General features: G+C 38.1%; 2 protein-coding genes and 1 pseudogene across 6 annotated transcripts; 2 read left to right on the top strand and 1 right to left on the bottom strand.

Moving 5' to 3' along the window:
- The first annotated feature begins 973 nt into the window (after positions 1 to 973).
- On the top strand, positions 974 to 24,160 carry LOC126605696 (uncharacterized). The gene is made up of 2 exons (XM_050273125.1): positions 974 to 1,190; positions 22,299 to 24,160. The coding sequence occupies exon 2, from the start codon at positions 22,400 to 22,402 to the stop codon at positions 23,798 to 23,800; it is 1,401 nt and encodes a 466-aa protein (XP_050129082.1). The 5' UTR covers positions 974 to 1,190; positions 22,299 to 22,399; the 3' UTR covers positions 23,801 to 24,160.
- Positions 3,094 to 7,641, bottom strand: LOC126605705 (protein DECREASED SIZE EXCLUSION LIMIT 1-like). 5 transcript variants are annotated; one of them, XR_007617025.1, is made up of 10 exons: positions 7,388 to 7,617; positions 7,237 to 7,296; positions 7,073 to 7,132; positions 6,912 to 6,965; positions 6,577 to 6,788; positions 6,334 to 6,392; positions 6,156 to 6,249; positions 5,936 to 6,002; positions 5,198 to 5,316; positions 3,094 to 4,482 (listed from the first exon to the last, which is right to left on the bottom strand). XR_007617025.1 is itself a non-coding variant. In XM_050273138.1 (8 exons), the coding sequence occupies exons 1-7, from the start codon at positions 7,564 to 7,566 to the stop codon at positions 6,193 to 6,195; spliced, it is 681 nt and encodes a 226-aa protein (XP_050129095.1). In that variant the 5' UTR covers positions 7,567 to 7,617; the 3' UTR covers positions 5,565 to 6,002; positions 6,177 to 6,192. The 5 variants fall into 5 exon arrangements, 3 of the variants coding, with proteins under 3 accessions (XP_050129095.1, XP_050129096.1, XP_050129097.1); XR_007617024.1 differs by having other exon boundaries at positions 6,177 to 6,249; XM_050273138.1 differs by lacking the exons at positions 3,094 to 4,482; positions 5,198 to 5,316 and having other exon boundaries at positions 5,565 to 6,002; positions 6,177 to 6,249.
- Positions 13,593 to 19,994, top strand: LOC126605680 (lysine-specific histone demethylase 1 homolog 3-like; annotated as a pseudogene).
- Positions 24,161 to 25,536: the final 1,376 nt, after the last annotated feature.

Raw genomic sequence — 25,536 nt, 5'->3', positions numbered from 1 at the left:
TCCCAGTCAATTTATACAACTATGGCCCTATTTGCTGCACATGCTTATTTGGAAGGTGCTCAACTTTTTAAACCGGTGGTTCACTTTTTAATCAAGATATCAAGTTCGATTATTCACGAACTCCTTTTTTTCACTCTTGTTAAGCATCTACATCCGTCGAAGAAAAATTTAATTGTGTTGTCAAGATGTTGGATTTGACTCTGAAGAACGGAATAACATTTTTCGTTTTCATTATTTATGTATAAGCTAAAAAATTACAAACATACGATGAGATGCATATGGAAATCTCTGGAAACGAGGATAATATTGGCAAGAAATAAATTAACAAAAGTGGAAGAAAGAGGGATTTTGTAATTCCACTGGAGTTAGTTTAATAATAGGGGTGGGTGTGCTACCACACACCCCATTTTATTTCTCACACAAAATTTATGTTTGTTGATCTTCTTCAATTCATCTGATCTAAAGGTCAAAAATTAAAAAAATGTGTAAGAAGTAAAATAAGATATGTGAATATTAGACCCCTAATAATAAATGTCGTTGCTCACGAATCTCACCTTGTTGGCACCATTTTATACAAACAGTTGTCCGTGGGCCTCAATGAAGACGTCTCATTTTTTGCCACATGTATTTTCTCATATATATTTTGGAAGGTGTATTCAATTGAGAATTTGAGAGACTTTAATGACTTAATAAATCCATGAATTTTTATGGAGCTTAATTGATTTGTAGAGATTTCATATAAAATTTTGATTCAATTCCCTTGAAATCTCATGGGGAGATGTGAGATTTGTGGATGCTTAAAATACACTACGAAATCTCTCAAATTCTCTCTAATTCCTCAACTTTCTCAAATTCTTTAAAATCAATTTCTAATTGATTACACCTGGAATGTTATAAACTTCTTTAAAACCCTAATTGAATACACCCGGATTTCTAAGGATTTTAATAAACAATCTTAAAATTCTAATTAAATACACCTTAAATTTCAGATAATCACTTAAAATCCTGATTGAATACCCCTATACTCATTAACAAAATTAAAATATCTCAAAATCCCAATTAAATACACCCCAATCTTTTATATATTTTGGTCAGATTTAATGAAAATTACTAAAACGAATATAAATAAGTAGGACATATTCACTGTTGGATTCTTATTAGAACTTTCATAGATTTCCTATTTCTGTTAGGTTTCGGATTCATTGCATTTAAGTAGGAGAGATTCAGTATTGGGTTGAATATTAGAATTGCAGTTGGTCGTCCGATTCCTGCGGCCAGGGTCGGCCCTGAGAATTTGGGGCTCTAAGCGAGTTTTTGAAGTGGGATCCTAAAATTTGATTTATATAAAAAAGAATTCGTTAAATACATAAAAAAATTCTATTTTCACATCAAATATCATTAAAAATTAATATAAAAAAAGATAAATAGTGTCAATCATCACTGCTTAAAGTCACAAGACACTAGAATAATATACAACCTAATGAATTGGGATAAGGAAGATTCCAGGATATTTCATACCTCGTCTTCAAGCTGGTCAAGTATCTGAAGAAAGTTCTGATGATAATTGCGCTCTAGTTCAACCTTGAATGGAGATGGAAATTGACAAACTTACAAAATTAATTTTCTTTCAATCTTGTAACTAGAACAGGCCATTGCCCTCAAAGGCTATGCAACCTAGGTATGCAAATTGATAACCACAGAAACAGTGGATTGGTGCTCTGAAAAGTAGCAAGAGATTGCCAGATCGGCTCTTCGTTTGGTAATGCAGTACTGCCCCGATTCTGAAATGAAACAATCGATAGCAGTTTCTGTGGTTGTTACTAGACGCAGGCTGCATTTGCCAGTACCTGCATTTCCACCTTGGATTTATCCGGAGGACGGATGATGCGGTGGATATCGTAGTAAAAGGAGGCGGGAATGCAGAAATGACGGAATGATGCAGCCGCAGCATACAAGGGTCAAGGAGAATCTTGGAGAGTTTGAGGATGTTGCGCTGGTCAAGGAGAGTTACGGGAAGATTGATGAAGAAGAGTTTGAGGATGTTGCGCTGGATGAGAGCCATGATGTTACGCTGGTCAATGAGAGTTACGGAAAGATTGATGAAGAACTGGTGAAGGAGGTGCAGCATCAGCATACAAAGGTCAAGGAGAGCTATAGAAAGATTGATGATGCTGCGCTGGATGAGAGCGATGATGATCCTACAACTATGAGGGGATGAGGGGATTGTGGAGACATGTGAGAAGGATTCAACCTCTACGCTGGATGAGAGCGATGATGATCCTACAACTATGAGGGGATTGTGGAGACATGTGAGAATGATTCAACCTCGAATGGAGACGGAAATTGACAAACTTACAAAATTAGTTTTCTTTCAATCTTGTAACTAGAACAGGCCATTGCTCTCAAAGGCTCTGCAACCTAGGTATGCAAATTGATAACCACAGAAACAGTTACTATGTAAACCTATAGAAAGAAATACTGGCCCATTTTGTAGAGCTATAGAAAGATTGATGATGCTGCGCTGGATGAGAGCGATGATGATCCTACAACTAGGGGATGAGGGGATTGTGGAGACATGTGAGAAGGATTCAACCTCTACGCTGGATGAGAGCGATGATGATCCTACAACTATGAGGGGATTGTGGAGACATGTGAGAAGGATTCAACCTCGAATGGAGACGGAAATTGACAAACTTACAAAATTAGTTTTCTTTCAATCTTGTAACTAGAACAGGCCATTGCTCTCAAAGGCTCTGCAACCTAGGTATGCAAATTGATAACCACAGAAACAGTTACTATGTAAACCTATAGAAAGAAATACTGGCCCATTTTGTCATATGATGCATAAAAACACAGAAAAATAATCTAGTTCTTGAACCACGGCGTGGAAATGGAAACAATTTTTGCTGTAAATTCATTTTGAAATAATCAAATGGATTAATAAATTTGTCACTAAATTTGTCAGTGAAATTACATGTGACAAATTTTTGTGTCCATTTGATTATTTCGAAATGAATTTACAGCAAAAATTATTTTCATTTCCACGCTGTGGTTCAAGAACCGGACTACTTTTTTGTGCTTTTATGCATCATATGACAAAATGGGTCACTATTTCTTTCTATAAGTTTACATAGTAACTGTTTCTGTGGTTATCAATTTGCGTGTCTAGGTTGCAGAGCCTTTGAGAGCAATGGCCTGTTCTAGTTACAAGATTGAAAGAAAACTAATTTTGTAAGTTTGTCAATTTCCGTCTCCATTCGAGGTTGAATCCTTCTCACATGTCTCCACAATCCCCTCATAGTTGTAGGATCATCATCGCTCTCATCCAGCGCAGAGGTTGAATCCTTCTCACATGTCTCCACAATCCTCTCATCCCCTCATAGTTGTAGGATCATCATCGCTCTCATCCAGCGCAGCATCATCAATCTTTCTGTAGCTCTCATTGACCTTTGTATGCTGCTGCTGCACCTCATTCACCAGTTCTTCATCAATCTTTCCGTAACTCTCCTTGACCAGCGTAACATCATGGCTCTCATCCAGCGCAACATCCTCAAACTCTCCAAGATTATCCTTGACCCTTGTATGCTGCGACTGCATCATTCCGTCATTTCTGCATTCCCGCCTCCTTTTACTACGATATCCACCGCATCATCCGTCCTCCGGATAAATCCAAGGTGGAAATGCAGCCTGCGTCTAGTAACAGCCACAGAAACTGCTATCGATTGTTTCATTTCAGAATCGGGGCAGTACTGCATTACCAAACGAAGAGCCGATCTGACAATCTCCTGGTACTTTTCAGAGCACCAATCCACTGCGTCCAGAAGGCTTTTCAAAAGTACCTCCGGGTCTCTGTTGTTTTTGGATGCTGTAATTACAAACTCGCACACTTCCTTCATATATGATTGCCCCACATGACATGATGTCAATGCGGCTTTAAGCCTTCTTCCTCTTTTACGTAATTTTACCAAATCTTCTGCAGGGTCTTCGAATTCCAAGGTCTCAAATTCTTGGCAGAATATCGGAGCAAAAGCTTCCCAAGTTGGGTACTTGGAGATACAGTTTGCCCGCTCGAACCATTGGAGTGCCTCACCCTCCATGTGAAAAGAAGCCATTTTTACCTTTCTTGAATCTTCAATGTTGAAAGAATCGAAGTACTGCTGTGCTGTGTGTATCCAAAGCAGAGGATTATCACCATCGTTGAGGGAACTCCATTTTCAAGAACGGCTGATGGATATGCTGGGAAGAATTGTGCCCCAATTCTTGGCGACCCAAATTGGGGCCAAAATTAGGGTTCATCCCCTCCCGAGGATTTGCAGCGCCAGATTCCATAGCTTTTCGTGAACCTTGACGACCCTCTCCCAATTCTTGGCGACCCAAATTGGGGCCAAAATTAGGGTTCATCCCCTCCTGAGGATTTGCAGCGCCAGATTCCATAGCTTTTCGTGAACCTTGACGACCCTCTCTACGTCTTTCTCTATTGCACTGTAAAAGTAACTCTTTATTACACAAATGATAACTTTACAACCGACCTCTGCTATTAACACTACACTCAGTATCGAAGAAGAAGAAAAGCAAAGAAAAGCAAAGAAGAAATATTGAAGAAGAATATAGAGAGAGAGTTCTATCCAGTGAACCTTCAGAATGTAAGTGTTTTCCATTGACCAATTTACTAACCCCTATTTATACTAACTATGAACATACTTATCTGCCAAGCAACATACTAACAACTTTAATCACAGTTAGTTACAATTTCTAATCACCCAATGATATACATGGCCCAATAATATGATGCCAAGTGGCATCAAATCAAATAGGAAGCAAAATGAACCAATAAGTTCAAATCTTAGGGAAGAGATCCCATCCGGATCTCTCCCACCAAGTCTTAGGGATCCGAAGATCCGAACTCTTAAAATTTGATCCAACGGTTACAATTATTATAACTTTAGAGGGACCACTGTTTGTAGCTATTGGATCAAATTTCAAGGGTTCAGATTTTCGGATCCCTAGGCCTTTTATATCTATTGTGAAGAAGCATTTTTTTTTTCTTGTTTGCTCAAAAGATGCTTAGAGATGAAGGAAAAAGATTATGAGAGTCAAACTTTTGTAATTCTATTGTAAAATCACGTATTGATTTTATTTAATTAAACATGTAAAATGATACTTTCTAATATTAACATTTACGTGATGAACATTATACCGTTGCATGGTGATACTTCAATATCGCCAAAGCATTTCCTTTACGATAGTTATATACCCTCACTCTGATGGAAGTGCTTGAAATTCCAGAATAATTTCTTTCTTGATCACACACGTACCCTGGGTTGGACAGCACAACATTAAGGCAAAAGAGATGAAGTATGACTTGAATTTCAATTAGAGTAAACAAGCAACAGGCACAAAATCAGAGCATGCATATTTGACTTGGTTGCCTTCTGTAGCTAGTCAGCTACCTTCACAGCCAATTCTTTGTATATTTGAAATCTTTCAGCTTACACATTAACTGCAATTAATTATGTATTAAAAACCTCCCAATAATATTGTGCCTCAACAACTCACAAACCGGGTTATCAAATTCTTCTGACCCCAATATATTCGCTCAATTCAATTTTAATGAATGAACTACATACACCCTGAAGAGCTTTAAGATTCCTACGAACAACTAGTCAAGAAACTCATGACATATGACTTCTGACCAACCCTTCATAAGCAGGATTGGTTTGAAAGAAGATGAGGAAAAACAAATTTGACCGATCTTCATAGAGTCTGCCAACAGATACACAGAACAAACAAAAGAGATTCTACTACGAGTAGATGAAGATTATGAAGTCAAACATCATTAGAACCACAGACACACGGATGAGCTACACTTCCATCAAAATTTTGATCAGGTGCTCGGCTTCATAAAACATAGAAAATGAAAGTAAAAAGAATATACCCAACCAAGACATTTAGGAATCCCTGTGATTCAGATGGTGAGAATGCTTGAATAGCCATGCACATTCCTGCCAAGAACCAAAGGCTATATGTCAAAAGTAGATGAAATCAACAAGAAAGGATGTAAAAAAAAGTGATAGCCCAAAACCATCTGGTATAAACTGAAACACAATCAAACCCGGGAACTAGTAAGCAAAATGTTGAATGAATTAGAATGGGACCTCTCTCCTTGGAAGAAATACCTGGGGAACCACCAAATCAGCTTTGAGGAAGCCGTGCAAACCTTTCTGCAGTATTAAGATCCCAAATCTCAACCTTTGCAAACCACATGAAGGTAGTGAGTAATCGGGGCTTCAAAAATGAAAATCAAACTAGACATACTCAAGGTTAGATACAAACCTCAGAAGTCTGCTCCCCTGCTACAGTAACATATTTAGATAATTCATCTTCAGTATTTTCTGTTTTCAAAAACTGTCTATCAACATTCTTGTTTCTGAACCATCACAGAGCAATAAAAAAGAAAACAAATTGAAAATACAGATAAATATATCTAAAGTCTAAGCCTTCATCTCCTGCGAGAATGTAGCTAAAGTGCACAGAAAACACTCCTGACCGGAATATCAGTTTCAAATTTAAATAAACCTTCAAAGGCACTGGGATGCTCAGGCAGATTCCTTTCAACGTTGTCTCTACTGTCATCTAGAGTATCTTCATCAGTGGTCCCCCTAACCCTTCTGTCCTCTCCATCATGACACTTAACCCCGTCCACTCGTGTAGAACAAGATTGAGGCCTCTTCACCAAGGAAAGTTTACAAAAGTGGTAAGAGTTTGTCTTGATTGTAACAGACGGAGTCCTACCAAGGCGATATCAAGGTTCAAAAATAATGAGGCACATGCCATGATCAAAAATAACAAATGAAGCAGTACAATGGAAACCGAATAACTATAGGCTACAATTATGGGAATTAGCTAAGAACCTGGGCAGACCTCCAACTTCAATATCCCCAATCTTTAACCGTCCCATCCCTGCCCTGGCTACACCAACATTTTCAAATTTCAATTCTACTACTAATACAGGATGTGTGTGTGTGTGTAGCCATTGAACAAATAAAAGTAGAAAAAATGAAAAGAAAATCACCTGATAACTCTGTTGGCAGTACAAGCAACAGAAGCAATACCATGTGCTGCATTATGCACCCTGAAAAGTTGCAAATAAATTTTTACTTTTCATTCCAAAAACAAAAAAAAAGGTATGAACTTCATAATCATAAAAATAAAATGGAAAATTGGTATTTAAATTACCCATCTGATACAGTCCGATGCTGGTAAGTATCCCAAATCCTCAGCTCGCCATCTGATGAACTAGAACAAAAAAAAAAAAAAGAGCACCAAATTTTTATTTTTTGAGAAATGATAACAAAAGGGTAGGTTGCATAAGTGTACTGAATCGTACCCGGTGAACAGGAGTGGTTGGGAAGGATGAAAAGAGAGGTCCATGACGGAGCCGCGGTGGCCCCTCAGAACCGCTACTGGGTCCGGCGGCCGTCTCTGCTTGCTACTCATCGGAACTGCTTTCCCAAATCCGGCGCTCGGTGGAGAAGTCGACTGCTGAGGAGTGAAAACGATGACCATGAATTTTCAAACATCAATTCTTTTGAATTTTCAGACCAAATTAAGCACGGTCATAAATTTGAAATTATCCCAATATATAAGCATACCTATAAACTTGGGTTGGGCAGGGCCAGTCGTGCTCCGTTCTACCGAAGGAAGAAGACTAGTTCCAGAAGTTGGATTTCTATAAGTATGAATGACAAATCAAAGCTTGCCGTTTGTGGGCTTTTTTACTATTATTAGAAGATGGGCCGTCCCGTTCCACAACTTGCAGCAGAACCCAAAGTCAAGCCAAAAAAGGGGTAAATTACATTTTACCCCTTTAAGTTTGGGATCGATTTCAATTCTTTACAACATCTTTAAAACATTTCACTTTTATACCTCACGTACTATTTTATTTCAATATAATGCATCCGTTACATTTTCCATCAATTGATCCGTTAAGCACTGACGTGGCTGACACATTTATGCCACGTGACAAAAATAATAATATTTTATACATTAAAATATTATAATATTAACCCTATTAAAAAAAAACCCAGATCCCCTTCCCCCTCACCTCTCTGCAACTCCAATTTACAAAATCCACCACTTAGCCTGCGGTTCATCCCCATTGAAGCACTTCCATACCTAATTCTACCCACCAACCAACCCATTTACAAAATCCCCACTCCTCGCCGTTCGGGCCGCTGGTAGTTCCTATCCTTCAATATTCTTCTTTCTGAAAAACCACAAATCATAACACTGCAAACATCTCCCTCTATCCCTGCAAATCAAAACTTGCCAAGTTCTATCCATTCCTCTATTTCTCCATTGCACATCTCCCTCTATCCCACCAACGCACTTATCTGTTTTCATGCACATAGCTTCTGGATCTGCACCGATGAAATTTGAAATGCAGAGGAACGCAAGATAGCAAGCTGTAGAGAACTCTGGCAACATGGCGAAGACCTTGTTGGTGGTGGGGATGGCGAGGAAGTGTAGGGCAGAGATTCGGCAGAGAATGAGAAGCTTTGAGAGGAGGATAGGGGATTTGGACGGAGTTTCCGACGTAGGCCCTCCAGATTTTGGGGTCGAACCAACGGTTGTGAGAGTGGGAGTGAGGCTGATGGGGCAGAGTCATATTGGATTTTTAGAGCTAGGGATTAGAGATAGAGATTGAGTGTGTCTTGTTTGAGGGTATGCTTGGGTGGGGAAGACGAATCTCGGGTGGAGGGATGGAGGGGTGAAGCCATGAAGGGGTGTCGGGTGAGGAAGACAAAATGGGGGTTCTGGTCCATGGCGAGGAAAGGATGAAGGGTGCAGGGAGGGAGGAAGTTGCGTGAAGAGAAAGGGATGAAAGGTGCAAGGAGGATGAAGATTATAGGGTGTGGGGCCCACTATTTTTCTTTATTAGAATTATATATTTTTCTTTCTTTCCTAGAATTTACATTTCCAAATAATAAAATTATTTTGTCCTATGTGGCATACAAGGTATTAAATATCGGTAATATCGGAAATATCGGTAGTCTGAAAACACGGAAATATCGATGGAAATATCGGGATAATATCGATATCGATAAAAATTACATGGAAACCACGGAAATTGTAAGAAAAACTTGGAAATTTTTATTGAAACTTTGCAGGATGTTTATTTAGTCAATTATCTATTAGTTTATCACAAAAAATTGGAAGGAAATGCATTGCACGATGGATTTAACATTATCAAGTTGATTATATAGCGACCTGACAAATATTGTGAGTGTAGAAAATATGTAGTAATTAATGAAAGAAGTCTAAACACACCATAATCATTTATATATAATGAATTAGTACAATATTTTACACTTTATACATTGCATGGTAAGATACATGAGTGACTTAGTACCACATAGAGTTCCTATGAGGTTCAAATTTTTCACTATCTTCATCATCTCTATGTCCATACCTAAATGTTTCTCTATCATAAATAACTAATGTAGCACACATAAATCATCACCAACCATCAAGGCATGACTACATCATAAATCATAATATATTAACATATGAGTATACTATGTTAGGCATACCATTGTTGAAATTAAGTAAAACCAAACGATGAAGATCATTGGATTTTGTTTTTAAGAGATTAAACAAGCATCGGTTATCAAACCATAGATATCCTTTTCAATTTCACACCAAGCACAAAAGCATATAAGTTCCAAAACTTACTCTATGTAACAAACTCAAATATCAATTTTACACCAGCCATATTGGAGCCTTCACACGTTCCAAATTATTTAGAAGACTTAAATTGTTTTATCAACAAGATAATGAGCATTCAAATGTAAATACCTAATGTAGCAAATTAACATAACTACGTAGATAAAACTTGGATAAAATCAACTACCTAAATCATAAAACATGCCTCACAAAAATATAAAATTCATCCTATATATTTTGATCACCCTCTAATCTTATTTAATTAAAAAAAAACTACTCCCCCAAAACTCACACTGCCATTTGCACCAAACCACATTATCCATCATTCGAAGAAAACAAATTAAAACACACAAACCAACAAAAGGTCGATGACATATCACTGAACACTCCAGCTCCTCTCTCACCATGCAGACTCCCACTCTCCACGCATCCAACAGGTGTCCCTGACTCCCTCCACGTGTCCCCTCCACCGATGTCTTTCTCTTCCTTTAAACCCAAACCCTCCTCCTCATCTTCTTCTCACTCTCATTTCTCGACCTCCGCCGACAACAAGCACAGATCTCCCACGTCTCTCGATCCTTCTCCCACACACACATACACACACGCACAGAGACCCAAGGTCTCTCGATCCTTCTCCCACTCCCACACACACGCACAGAGACCCACATCGGCAGATCGGCTTCTACTTCTCCCTCGTCGCCGCCGTCTCTCTCCTTTCTCTCTGCACCGAGGGTCCGAGACCCACATACACACACGCACACCCATCATCATCAGCAACCTCGTCTTTCTCCCTCTCCTTCTCGTCTCTGCAACTCGGCGAACTCCGGCGAGGCCGTGGGTGTCGACTCACTTTCCGAACACCTCCGACCGTTTCACGACAAACTTCATATATAAAAACGTTCATCTTGTCTTCTATTTCATTTTCATACCTAGATCGGAGTCTAGGGTCCTGTTTTACACTCTGCCGGAGCTTCTACAGCTCCGGCGTTCTTCTCCGAGTATTCCCATTCCGATATTATCGATAATTTCGATAATATCGCGATATTATCCCGAAAACTATTTGGATAGTGAAAAAAATTTCGATTCCCCTAAAAACCGATAATATCGGCGATATATCGCCGATATTATCGGCATTTCGGACCATGGTGGCATATTAGTGACTGCCATGTCAGCTAAAGAGTGAAACCTGTAATTGCCACATCACCACGTAACAGTTAAACTAATAGAAAAGTTAACGGATGTATGATATTGAAATAAAATAGTACTTGAGGTATGAAAGTGAAATATTTTTAAAATGTTGTAAGGAATTGCAATCGACCCAAAACCTGAGGTGGTAAAGTGTAATTTACCCAAAAAAAAGGGAACTTTAATGAAAAGCTCCATGTACTATTTACTTTAACGAAAAACCATATTTTTACACCAAAAAGTCAACCATAGTACTATTCACTTTACCCTTTATTTTGTCATTATCGTTAAAACTTAAAGTTTTAAAGTTATTTTATTAGTTTTCTCAAAAGATGGAACAAAGAAGGCTAAGAAGACCCATGAGAGCATCAACACTAGATCATGTTTTGTTCCTCCAATTTTAACCCCGGAACGGTCCGCCCATCCCTAGTTTTATTAATTACTTATAAAATCAAAATGGATATGTCCAAATTTTTACCGAGTTTTGAACTCCTTTAAATTTTTTATTGAATACCAACCAATGAACTTTTATGGATTCATTTAAAATTTTGATAAATACGACCCTTATATAACAATTAAGAAAATAAATAGTTTAGGAGCTACTCGCGTAGTCGATTCTTTACTGGGTATTTAGATTGTTTTGTAACCACTTTCTTTTTTTTGGTTTAACAATTTTGTAATCACTTTCAAATTAACATCATGTTTGAAAAAGGTGCATTGACTTGTGAAGTTATCGAATCTTTTCCTTTTCCAATTTAAGCAAGATAATATAAATTATTTTTTTCTAACAAAAAATTTAAAAGGAGATTAGCTATTCTCACCACCATTACCAGGACACATATAAATTCATTTTCACAATCAAGATTCTAACCCAATCTTTTAAATAGTATATGAATTCACCACAACATATATATATGAAAATATAGCTTTTAGAAGGCCAGAAATTTGAGCATGCAAATTTTCACCCTTTATAGACATGAAATTACATGACTAATATTAATTAAAAGTTTGGCAGTATAAAAATGCATGTTAAGAAATACTTGAATTCTGATGAAGTATTCTCTACTATTGAGGGAGCATCACTTGTCAAAACATGAGAGTCCAACAAGAGTTTAAAAGATTTTGAATTTCTTCACTCATGAATCAACAATTAATTTTGAGTTGGATGATTTTGTTATGATATTATATTAAAGTTAAGTTATTCACATAGCTGACCTAATATTCTAATTAGAGTTAAGTTATTTATGTGTTAATCTAACATATTTAACGATTTTATGTGCTCTCACATTACCAAATACTCACAAATAGACATTAATGTTATCGTTATTAAACTATCAAAGATAGACAATTGATGTTAACGTCATTAAACTATCAAAGATACTTATACAGCGTGTTTTTCCCTTCCAAAATGGCAATTAGATTACTAAAGGCTTTTTTTATTAACACCCCACATAATGTTAAATACACCCCACATTAAAATTTAATATTAAATGATTTATATACTCTATTATGCAATGACACTTTCAACCTTATAAGGTTTAAAAAAATTTAAAAAATACTAAATACACTTCAAATCACTTTTAACATGTATATCACAAGATTATTTATCTTCTCCAACTCTCTAAACCACTCCCACTATCCATTGTAGAACAAAAATCTAACCGATGAAACTACAAACACATTGATTGAGAAAAATTATTTTTGACAAACGGAACATGAAATTGACGTTTCGGAAGCTTCACCTTGTTCAAAATGTACTGTCACATGTGGATGAAGGTTAAACTTCATTGGTGTTAGATTATAGTCATCCCCTTCTTTCGCAAAAAAGATAATGGTGATGTTGTTTCACAAAAGCCATGTTCTAAAAATAATTTACTGATAAGATAATACTAAATTGCATTTATGCCTTCAAGAGACAATTTTTGCATTTACAGCATGGTGTTTGAGTATGATATGTGATGCATAAAATATCATTTAGTGTGCATCTCAGCCTAAGGCCAATACTTTATACTGCCGAATTTAACTACCAAATGGACATAGAGAGCCTAAACTCCTCACATCATCATCTTATTTCCTAAATTATCATTTTTGAGATACACCCCCTCGCAAATCAATGTTTATTAGATGGAAAAAGGTTAAGTAAAAAAAATTCAAACATATTGCTCTTACCATCTATGCTCTTAACCCTCTCTATTATGTCGAAACTTATGTCCTTTCACTTTTGTAAGGTTTCCCAAGCAGCTTCTACTTTCCTCTATTTGAATCCTCTGTAGCAATAAGAAAATACTTGTATGACATGAATGATTTTGAACGGTACATAGCACAGACAAAAAATAAAAAAAATAAAATAAAATAAAAGAACGAAATCATTGTGAAGAGTGAGGTGTATGAAGAAAAGTGGGGTGAATGGAGAAAATGTAAGGTATATGTTGAGTGTGGAGTGTGAGGGTGTACATGGAAAAGTATGTAGGGTGTATTAAGACAAATTTTAATTGAAAAAGTAAATGTGGGGTTTATTAAGAATGTGAGATGTATTCAATAATGTGTGGGGTGTTAATATAATAAACCTTACAAAATAATAATTGTTTAGAAAAGAATCATAATTAAGTGGTGACATCTGTAGTTGTCTGCTCCCCCGCACACTCTCATTTCTCATACAAATCGTGTCGGGCCAAAAATCCCTCCCCAATACGTTCACCTTTTTATTTTTATTTCCACCCCGTTTAATTTTTCCCGCGGCGCACTTTATACAGCCGACCTTCCCAATTTTCCTACACGACGCTAACATGCGCACTTCACTCCCTTCGACGAATCCATTAACGCCACCGCGGTAGAGCTCCGCCGCACACAGGTCTGACCTCCGCCACCCCTCTCTTTTCCTCCCATTAGGCCTTAGTAACTGGATGAAAAACCCTAGGTAGATTTCGTATTTTTTTAATTCTTTTTTTATATTTTCAATGGTAGAATTTCTCGATTGAGGACTTAGAGTAGAGGGAGGCCATTGGCAGAGTGCGGAGAGGAGCTTACTCGTTGGCAGAAGCTTATCGAGGATTTGAATTTTGCAAGTTTTAGAATTGTGAATGTTTGTGTTTGTTTGCGATTTGATGGGTGTTCGGATTTCTAGGGGTGGTTTCATTTTATGATGATTGTAGTTGAATTGCTCAAGGGCGGGGTGCATGTGAATCATGAGCCTTAATTTTTTGACAATAGAGAAGTGGAAGGTGATGATTGGTTTCCCTGATTTGGGCACTGAAGCTGGATTAGGGTTATGAAAGACTCCGTTTTCGTAAAAAGATATGGTTGACAAAATTGATGGGAAGGAGAAGAAGTCCGGCCTTAAGATAAGATCGAAGTTTGTCGAGGCGAATATGGTTGATTCTGAGGATGATGAGCCAATTGGGTCACTGTTGAAGTTGAAGAGGCAGACAAACCCTAAGAAGGTTAAGGGTGGCGGCGAAAGGGGCAAGAAGGTTGACGATGAAGAAGATGATTTAGGGGGCCTGGATGATACTTTGGCAAGTTTGAGGAAGAAGTTGAAGGGTCCCAAGAAAGATTATGGGACTGGAACTATGAGGGGAAGGAGTTTTGCTTTGGATAGTGTACAGTCTGCGGAGCGGTACTCTAATGGGCATGTGAACGACCGGGGTTTGGATGGAAAATCGGTGTCAAGGGTTTTAGAGAAAGATCCTGTTATGGGTGATGATGGATCTGATGTGACTATCAGTATAGAGGTAGAAAACAAGCTTAATGGAAAGGGAAAGAGACCCAAGATTTCAGGGTCTCTGGGATTTGGGGAAGGTTCTAATTGCCTTTTGGATCATCAACCGGAAGATTAATTATCAACATTTTCTCGGAAGTCACAATCTGGTTTGATTATGAATTCTCGTGCCTCTTCAAGTCCTAAAGAAAAGAGTGGTTCTAAGGTTTTGGAGGATGGGTTGAACACCATGCCTTTGGTTGGTTCAAATCCATTGGATTCAGCCTCTGATCTGTAAGGAAGATGAAAGTCAAAGTTTTGATGACAGATTTTGTCAAGCCTCTAACCGTCACAGGGAAAAAATCAAGAGACATTCAACGATAAAAAGCATAAAAGGCCCTACAAAGTCGTTTCAGAAGATTGAGTTCCTCTCTACTCACATTCAGGATTTGATTCCAAATTGATTAACAATGAAGCCATAGTGGATCCTTCTGGTTCAAAGTTTCAAGAGGGACCATGCAGACGAAGTTAATGATGGAGACAACTAACATTTGACACAGGAAATGCAAACTTTTGAGGATGGATTGAAGAACTGCTCTATGGGAGGTTCCATTCAGTCCAAGGATGTTTTGGGTAGATGCACCTCAGCTGCAGACTGTGCAACCTCTTCTCCAGCTCGGAAAGGAATTCTGCGGCCTCGTTATAATGATGATCTTCTGGATAAGTCATGTGAAGATATGTTGGAGGAGAAACCGTTGGTGTCCTCGTTACATCTACAACAGAACTCCTTGACTGATTCCATGTCAAGATTGGGGATGAGCTTGATTCTGATTGGTGTCCAAAGTTTTCCCAGCGTACTCAACATCAGTTGTCGAACTTTGCCTCCAACAGTCTGGGGATGGAAGACACCCGCAGTAATTGTAATGGTCTAATTTCTTACACTAAGAATCCTGGCCTTGCTTCTGGTCCTTTGCAGGAGGAAAATGATGTGCCAAATCATGATCATCTTATCACTAGTGAAGAGGCTGATGAAAATGAGAGTTTCCCAGAAGATACAGTATCTCTACTAGATGTTGAAAACAAAAACACTAAGCTATCAGCTGTCCAGCGTGTGGGGTGCATTGTTAGAAAGCGTAGGCATGGAGACATGGCTTACGAGGGGGATGCTGATTGGGAGGTATTGATAAATGATCAAAGTTTGGATAGTGACAATTTGAGAGTGAAGTTTGATTCCTCTTCAAGTATCGGTACAGAGTCTGAAAGTGGTGAGGCTGCAGCAGTGTCTGCTGGTCTTAAAGCTCATGCAGTTGGTCCTGTTGAGAAGATCAAATTCAAGGAGATCTTGAAGCGCAGAGGTGGGGTTCAGGACTATTTGGAATGCAGGTTAGTAGTTAATTCTGAAACCTGCATATGATATGGGTTTCTTGTACGAATTGCAATCTTTCAGAAATTTGTACTTGATACTAATTATAGCTGTTACTTTATCCATTTTACTTGATAATTCTTACTAATTATTCAAATGTTTTGGTTTTTTGTCGCATCCAACTAATGCTAAGTTCTGTTTGGAGGGTTGAGTTTTCTTTTTAAATTTTGATGCCACTTTGCTTAAGTCGATATTAATAAAATTGATGGTATATTTATGTTTGTATTATTGGCATTTTGGTTTAGATTTTTTTTTCTCTTCTTTAAGTGGTTGTGTCCAAGTTTTGAGGTGTGGTCTTCTCTTCTTTTGAATGAAAATATTATATCAATTTTTCAATGTAGTTCAATTTTTTTTTTCTTGTGGTTTAATTGTTTTGCCTGATAAGCTGTACCTTGTTTAGTTAAGCACTGCTTGGTGCAATACAGGAATCAGATCCTTGCTCTGTGGAATAAAGATGTTAGTCGAATTTTGCCTCTCGCTGACTGTGGGGTAACAGATACTGCTTGTGCGGATGAACCACCTTGTGCTTCCCTAATTAGGGATATTTATACATTCCTCGATCTCAGTGTAAGTCTATAAAGCCTTTTATGGATTTTTATATGTTCAAGTTCAATATTGATCAGTCTTTCTTCTTCTTCTTCTTTTCCTAGTGTCTTTTCATTCTTGCATTTCCTAGGGAGGGATTGCAGTATTAGCTTGTCTTATCTTTCTAATGTATGAAAACCTGGACAGAGCTATATAAATATTGGAATTGCTCGTGAGAAGGATAAAGCAGAATCTGATCCCAAGCATGACTATAAAATTCTGAGAGAAAAAAATTTTGAGGAAATTTTTGGGGTTTCAGTTGCTGATTCAGAGGATGGAGTTTCCTTTATCACAGGCCAGGTTAAGAGTTCTAAAACTAAAATTGATGCGAAGATTGGTGTCATAATTAAAAGTGACAAATCGACTCAGGAAGTCACAAAAGACAACGGGCTTGTAACCACAGCAGCATTGGAATTGTCCAATACAAAAAACCATGCTCAGTTTGAGGCTGATCACCCGGAAAACACCAGTGTTGATGCAAGTTTACAAAGTAAATTGGACAACATGGATGTTTCAAGTAGTTATCCAATTAGTGAGACATTGGGTGATGGAGGCATCCCTCATGAAACTCCAGAGTTAAAGAATGTATCGCACAGTACTCAGTGTGCATCACAAGATCATGCAGTGAGGAATAATAATCTGCAATGCTGTCTGGAAGTGAAAAAGAAAATCATTGTCATAGGTGCTGGTCCTTCTGGATTAACTGCTGCACGCAACTTGCAATGTCAGGGCTTTTCAGTCACTATATTGGAAGCTAGGAGTAGGATAGGGGGCCGTGTTTATACAGACAGGTTATCTCTATCAGTTCCTGTGGATCTTGGTGCTAGCAGTATAACGGGTGTTGAAGCTGATTGGGCGACTGAAAGACGACCAGACCCCTCCTCTTTGGTTTGTGCACAGCTGGGCCTTGAGTTGACTGTCTTAAACAGTGATTGCCCTCTTTATGACATTGCAACATGTGACAAGGTTCCTGCAGATCTGGATGAAGCATTGGAAGCAGAGTTCAACAGCCTTCTTGATGACATGGTATTGCTTGTTGCACAGGAGGGAGAACAGACAAGAATGTCTCTTAAGGAAGTTTTGTAATATGCCCTCAAGAGGTGTTGTATGGCAAAAACAGCGACCAGTGCTGAAGAAAAAGAACTGCATGGTTTAATGGATGGTTTCATTGATGCCAAAAAAAATAAAAATTGATAGAGCTGAGAAAAGTTGTCAAAAGCTTGAGAGGAGGGTCATGGATTGGCATTTTGCCAATTTGGATTATGGTTCTGCTGCTCCACTGAAGGAGGTATCTCTCCCCAACTGGAACCAGGATGATGTTTATGGTGGCTTTGGAGGAGCTCACTGCATGATTAAAGGGGGTTACAGCACTGTTGTTGAGTCTCTTGGAGAAGGACTTCAAATTCACTTGAATCATGTAGTCACTGATATTTCATATGGCACCAAGGATGCTGGATTGAACACTAACCGGTATAACAAAGTCAAGGTTTCCATATCTAATGGCAGCGATTTTTCAGGAGATGTGATTTTGATTACGGTGCCTCTTGGGTGCTTAAAAGCAGAAACCATCAAATTTTCCTCACCATTGCCCCACTGGAAACATTCTTCCATCCTGCGGCTTGGGTTTGGAGTTCTTAATAAAGTAGTTTTGGAATTTCCAGGTGTCTTTTGGGATGATTCTGTGGATTACTTTGGAGCAACTGCTGAGGAAACAGAACTGGGGCCAGCGCTTTATGTTCTGGAATGTCAAGAAAACCGTCGGGGCTCCTGTTTTCATAGCCTTAGTGGTTGGTAAGGCAGCTATAGATGGGCAAAATATGAGCTCTACTGAACATGTTACCCATGGGATAGTGGTTCTTCGTAAATTGTTTGGAGAGGCTTCAGTACCTGATCCTGTTGCATCAGTTGCGACAGATTGGGGTTGCCTACTCATATGTTGCTGTTGGAGCTTCGGGGGAAGATTATGATATACTAGGGAGACCTGTTGAGAATTGCCTATTTTTTGCTGGTGAAGCTACCTGCAAGGAGCATCCTGACACTGTTGGTGGTGCGATGATGAGTGGCCTCCGGGAGGCAGTGCGTATAATTGACATACCGACTACCGGAAATGATTACACAGCAGAAGCAGACGCCATTGCGGGTATTCAGAGACAATCAGATTCGGAAAGGGCTGAAGTTAGACACATAACAAGGAGACTTGATGCAGTTGAACTTTCAGATGTCCTTTACACGAACAAGGAGGCCCTACTCCGGGACATGTTCTTTAATGCAAAGACTACCAAAGGAAGGTTGCATCTGGCCAAAGAGTTATTGAGTCTTCCTGTTGAAACCTTGAAGTCCTTTGCTGACACCAAAGAAGGGCTGACTACTCTGTGGATACTGGTAATTCTGCATCCATATTTATCATCATTCAATCAAATATGAATTCACAATATGTTGACTCACACATATTTTGTTGTTGGGCCAAATTGGATTATGCATCCCCGTGGTCATAGGAAACTTGCATGATAACCCCTGTGGTGAAAAAACTAGGAATTAAACCCTGTGGTCTAAAATGTTAGCAAATTTAGTCCAAAAGTAAGATTTTTGTTAAATGACTGTTAAAAGTATGGGTAAAACTATATTTTCAGTTCCAATTGACATTTAAAATAAATAATTTTTTTTATAACAATTAACAAAAAAAATAATGCTTAATTTTTTAAATTAAAAAAAACCCCAATTCAATGTTAATTGGAACTGAAAATACAGTTTTACCCCCACTTTTAACAGTCCTTTAACAGAAATCTTACTTTTGGACTAAATTTGCTAACATTCTAGATCACAGAGGTTTAATTCCTAGTTTTTTCACCACAGGGGTCATCATGCAAGTGTCCTATGATCACGGGGATGAACAATCCAATTTGGCCTTTGTTGTTGATAGCATCCAATGTTGGTTTCTCGGAGATTTTGTTTTTCTGAGGGTATAAGCATCAAAACTCGATTTTGTTTCTCTGAAGTGGAGATTATGATCCACTGAATTGGGAGGAACAAGATTGTGATTGGTGCTATGAGAATGAATCATCCATAAGCATCAAAGTTAGAACATTCGAGTTCTAAGACATGGTTTCATGAAAAATGTCAAGTTTTCATGGGTGTATTATTTTATGAAAACTTTGGGTTTCAAAGGCACTAAATTCGAAACTACAAGTTTGATTTAGTTTATGAACGTTTAGTTCATAAAAGAGAGGTTCTAGCAAGAACACAAAATGCAATATGTTGTTTTAAGTATAGTGGATTTGAGGTTTTTCAGGAACTCAAGTGTGAGAGTTTCGTTACTACGAAAGTATGTTAATGGTTCAAAGAAAAGAAATAAAATATTGAATCGTTAATGTTCAAAAATGATCTTGGTATAAAATATCGATGATATCGGAAATATCAGTAGTTCAAAAACACGGAAATATCGATGGAAATATTGGGATATTATCGATATAGATAAAAATTGAATAAAAATCACGGAAATTATAAGAAAAACTTGGAAATTTTTATTGAAACTTTGCAAGATGTTTATTTAGTCAATTATCTATTAGTTTATCACAAAAAATTGGAAGGAAATGCATTGCATGATGGATTTAACTGATTTAAGTTGATTATATAACGAGCTGGTAAACATTGTGAGTGTAGAAAATATGTAGTAATTAATGAAAAAAGTTTAAACACACCATAATTATTTATATATAATGAATTATTACAATATAAGAAAGACATGAAAAATATGTTATTTTTTTACAAAAAACAGTATATGTGACATTAGAGTTTCAAGTATATAGCATGATTTGATCTTCAAAGAGACTTTCAAGGTCTCAAAGATGGATTTCCCAAATAAAACAATTTAATTTAAAAAAATAAAAAAATAAATATAAGATATTTTGAATGAAATTAGTGTTTAACATTTTCTTCAAACCACATGGTGACCCCTCCATCTCACCTCCCTCACATAACCCAAGGTCCCAAATTGAGATTCCAAATCCTGACATTTTCTTTTTTGTATCCCATAAGTCTCTCTCTCTCTCTCTCTCTCTCTCTCTCTCTTTCTCTCTCTCTTTTATTTCCCATCAGCCCGTAAAAAATCTTGCCTTGAGAGAAATTCCTTGAAACACAAAATCCTAGAAATCTTTCTCCCTCTCTCTTTCTCTCTCTCTCTCTCTCTTCTCCAGAAACCTCTAGCAAAGCAATCTCCTCACTTCTCAGCGAAATTTCCTAAACACACACTTTCTCTAGGGTTTTAGGCATTTTTTTTGCCTCCCTCTCTCTCTCTCTCTTCTTCTTTGAAATCTTAGGTAAGAAATCGATCATTTTATCTTCTGGGTTTCATTTATTATATGGTGTTCTTTGCTTTTCCTCTTCAATTCAACTAACTATCTCTCTAGAACTCTCCTTCCCGGAGCACAGACACACCACACCCACACCTCATCGTGACCTCCACCACAGTGGCGCACACTCCGGCGAGCACCATCACCACCTGTGGACCGTTCTTCCTCCCTTTCTCACCTCTCGGCGAGCACCATCAGGTAATGGGAGGCCTTGTTTAGGCCGTACGAAGCGGAGAATCCATCAAACCCGAGCGGGTTTTGGGATCCAGAGAAAATGGATTTTTCATTTCTGACGGCGGAGGCGCAGATCTTGGTTCTGAGCCTGGATTGCAGAGAGATCTGGGCAGCTGCGATGACGCAGCCTCGGTTGCCTTTCTGACAACGGAGCCACAACGATTGTTTCGATAATATCGAATATATCACGATATTTTGACGATAATTAGGAGGATACGTGGGAAAATATCGGTCTCTCTGAAAAACGATAATATCGGCGATATTTCGCCGATATTATCGATATTTTAGTAATTGGATAGAAGACTAAATTGTATTATCACCCTTTTCTGATTGATAAAAAATGTTCTATTAATATGTAGTTGGTTGTTTTTAGCCAAAATGGTGCCTAAGATTTGCATAACACATCACTTTAGTCCTTGAGATTGAAAACCAATAGAAATGGTCTCTGAGATTGTCTACCATCCATTATTTTGGTCATTCTGTTAAAAACTCTGTTAAGTATGTCGGAGCTCTTGGCCGGAAGTTTGAGTAATTTTCAATGCTTTGTAACTCAATCGTTTCTTAACCAAATTCGACCCATAATATATCAAAATGAAGATAGGAAAGTGTAGAACAAGATTATACCTATTTGGAAGCCTAATGGTTGACAGAGATGGCCAGAAAATAGTCTGAAAGGTGACTGGTTTGCGGAAAAACTGGAAAACTCGTCAGAAACTGGGTAAACTTTAAACGTTCATAACTTCTTTAATACTCAACGAAATTGAATAATTCAAAAATGAAAATCATAATTCTTAACGACATAAAGAGAATGGTACATTTCTTGACGACTAATTCACCATGTTTTGACCGGAAAACGGCTCGAAAGGGGCTAACTAGAGACCAAGAAGACCACTTTCGAGCCGTTTTCCAGCTAAACCCGATCGATGTTGCAGCCAGAGCCCCATCTTCCGGTCACACCCATCATCGCCGACATCCTCTCTCTCGACCCATTTTCTTCACAGCGGCGAAGACACCAAGCAGGAGAGTTAGTTTCCTATTCTAATTTGAATTTTATCGGATTTTTATTTCTTACCCAAAAATGATTTCCTTTTTCGATTAGGTTTCGGATTCGCTGTATATAAGTAGGATATATTCAGTGTTGGATTGCATATTAGAATTTTAGAATTTTTAATTGCAGTTGGTTGTCCGATTCCTGCGGCCATGGGATCCCAGCCCCTGCCTTCTGCTTCTGATGAGCAGTTGGCATCAAAACTCCTCCTCATCAATGATCTGCCTGATGGCGTATTGGTTGAAATCCTTTGCCGACTTCCTTACAAATACGCTCGTCGAAATAAGCGTGTGTGCAAGCGGTGGTTGGCTCTCATCTCTGATTCTTATTTTGCTGGCCGCTTTCTATGCATGCAAATTGATAAGAACAAACCCATTACGCTGCTGCGTACTCTTTTGTTCTCGAACCGTACCGCCAAACCTTCCCCTGCCGGCTTCACCTTTCGTCATATCATCTTCGATGCTCTGCTTTGGAAAACAAGCATTGTAGCTCTTCACTTCATCCCGCGGTTTAAAGGCACAAAAGAAAAGCTAGTGGTGGCCATGTATAATGACTTAGTTTTGTGCTGCCTGACCAAGGAGGATCCACATAAATACTACATATGTAATCCAAACGCCATGCAATGTGTTGCCCTTCCTCCCGCCCCTCCACACCACAAGATCGCACAAGTGGGATTCATCTGCGATCCCTACTATGCCAGCCAAGAACAAGATAATGGTGGCGGTAGTTTAACTACCAATGATGAGTATCGGTGCAGGGTTGTGCGAATTATTCAACTTGGAAACTATTTATCTCAATTCAAGGTGGACATCTTCTCTTCAGAAACTAGTGAATGGAGAGAATCAGTTGTATCATGTCCACAACAAAGCAGTATTAGTTTTGGTTTCACCTTCAGCCGTCCAGGCATTGCTTACAACGGAATGTTGTATTGGCCGAGTTATGGTGGCGTTATCGGGTTTGATCCGTTTGCACCGCACAGCAGTAACTATGGGTGTCGATTCATTGAGTTTGATGAGCCCTTGGACTATACAATGACTGTTGCGTGTCTAGGGATTTGCCGAGGGCGCCTGCGGATGTGCCAATTACAGACGTGGATGCCACCAGAAACACTTTATAATCCCTATAATAATGGTCGCCCTCTCATTGTATGCATTTCGGAGTTGAAAGAAGATGGGGCAGCCGGAGGAGGAAGAGTCAAATGGTGTTTGATACACAAGGCTTCCTTGGACGAAATGGATGTGGGGAAACATGTTTTCATCAACGATTGTATAAGATTCCGCTACAAGATTCGGGTGCTAGCAGTGGACCCGAATGATGGGGATATTTTATACTTGGAGATGTGTGGATACATAATCAAGTGCAACATTCAAGCAAGAACTTTAGAGAAACCTAGAGGTCAAAGGTTTGGTCGTAACGCTATTGATTTTGGGCCTTGGAGAGACGTCTGGACATATGTGATTCCATGTTGGCCAACGCCATTGCCTAGAGTTGGACTGCCGCCGCTGTCCAGAAAAAGAAAAAGAGAAGAAAAACAGACTGCCATAGTCTCCTAGCTAATTTATTTTGATTACTAAAGTGACTTATTTTCTGAATTTGATGGACAAAGAGGTGTATCCGTTGGGATAGGGTGAACACTAATATTATGCTTCTTTCATCATCTTGTAAGGTAAGAGTTATTTTCCGTGGAATGCTAGAAGGTTGTAGAGAAAATTGTTCGTAAGTGTAAAGTTGAAAACCCGGGTCAACAATCTTTCTAAATTTTCAATCCATTCTAATCATAAGTTTTCGATCCTACTATGAATAAAGACTTGTATGACACGAGTACACCGCAATTGTAATGTTTAAATAACATAATGTCATGTGTGAATTTCTCTCTACAAAATAATCTATGAATAGCACGAACGCTATATTAACGTTGTACTGTATTACGAAAGCTGCTCCAGTGTATTTGGTTTCTGATCCTCATTTCACTTAACTCCATTACTAAAATATCAATGCTTTACTGAGTTCATATCTTTGATATAGCAAGCTAATTTTCAAACAAAGGGAGCAGAATACTCTGTTTCTTTTTCTTTTGTTTTCTGTGTGTGTGAGAGAGAGAGGACTCAGTGGAGTATGCAAAGTATACCAATAACCGCAAGCCACTGCAGCAAACACCAACTCCAATGGGGCCACGACAATGAGATGGCGTCTTCTTTGGCGCAAGTGAATCAAAATAAAGACTAGTCCAACAACTGCAACTTTCAATCCTCCTTCCAAATCTCCACAATCGCCTCATACTCGATAGCATCGTCCTCGTTCGCTGTTAAGGGGTGAGATTGAAAAATTGAAAACCGAAAAAAAATTGAATTGAATAACGAATCAAAGTTTGAAAAAGGCTTATTATATTAGCACTCTACATATTATTGAATACACCTCACAAATTTAATATACCCCCATATTTGCTTTTTTAATTAACAATTATCTTAATGCACCTCACATCATTTCTCATAATACCCTCATACCCTACATTCTCAACATCCATCTTATATTTTCTATATACACCCCACATCTTTCACATCTTATAAACTCATTTTTAATTATTGTAAACTAAATTGACTTGGGAGTGAAACCCTCTCTGAGCAACTAAGGTTTGATGACTGGTAGGAATTGATCGGCATTCTAAATTAGGTCATCAAACAATCAACTAAGAGATATAAGTATGTTAAGGAGCAAACTGGTGTCTACATCTCAAAGTGTTCTACTGTCAAGGGTTTTGACTACAAAATACTCACTGCATATAAAGACTCACTACAGAAGACTTCACCGTTCATATATTCAGATAACTCGGAATTCTACAATTTCGTTTCCTATCACAAAAATGAGAATGCATGAAAAAACCATGCGTAAAGTATGGAGAGTATGAGAAAACCCAATAAAAAGGGGAAAAGAAGGAGAAAAATAATCACAAATGTCTTATGCCGATTATTTTCTCTTGAAATTGTTGGGAGGGTTCTGCATGACCATGGTGCATATACAACCCATGAGTGCAAGCATTTGGAATGATATAACATAAAACCTTAAATTTCAATGTGGGGGTTTTAATAAAATAAGTCTTTGAAAAAAATCGAATAAAAAATTATTGGTTCCATTTTGATTTTGTTGATTAAAAAACTAAACCAAACTAAATAAAATGTATGTTAATTTTATTTATTTATATTTGGTATTTATTATCTAAGCCCAACTTCGAGTCCACCATTAACTCAATTTTAAGCTCAAATATATTGAAAATCAAACTTTAAACCCAAAT

The sequence above is a fragment of the Malus sylvestris genome, chromosome 15 (assembly GCF_916048215.2).
Source record: "Malus sylvestris chromosome 15, drMalSylv7.2, whole genome shotgun sequence".
NCBI lineage: Eukaryota > Viridiplantae > Streptophyta > Magnoliopsida > Rosales > Rosaceae > Malus > Malus sylvestris.
The sequence above is the reverse complement of the archived record's forward strand: the minus strand, read 5'-3'. Positions and strand labels throughout refer to the sequence as shown.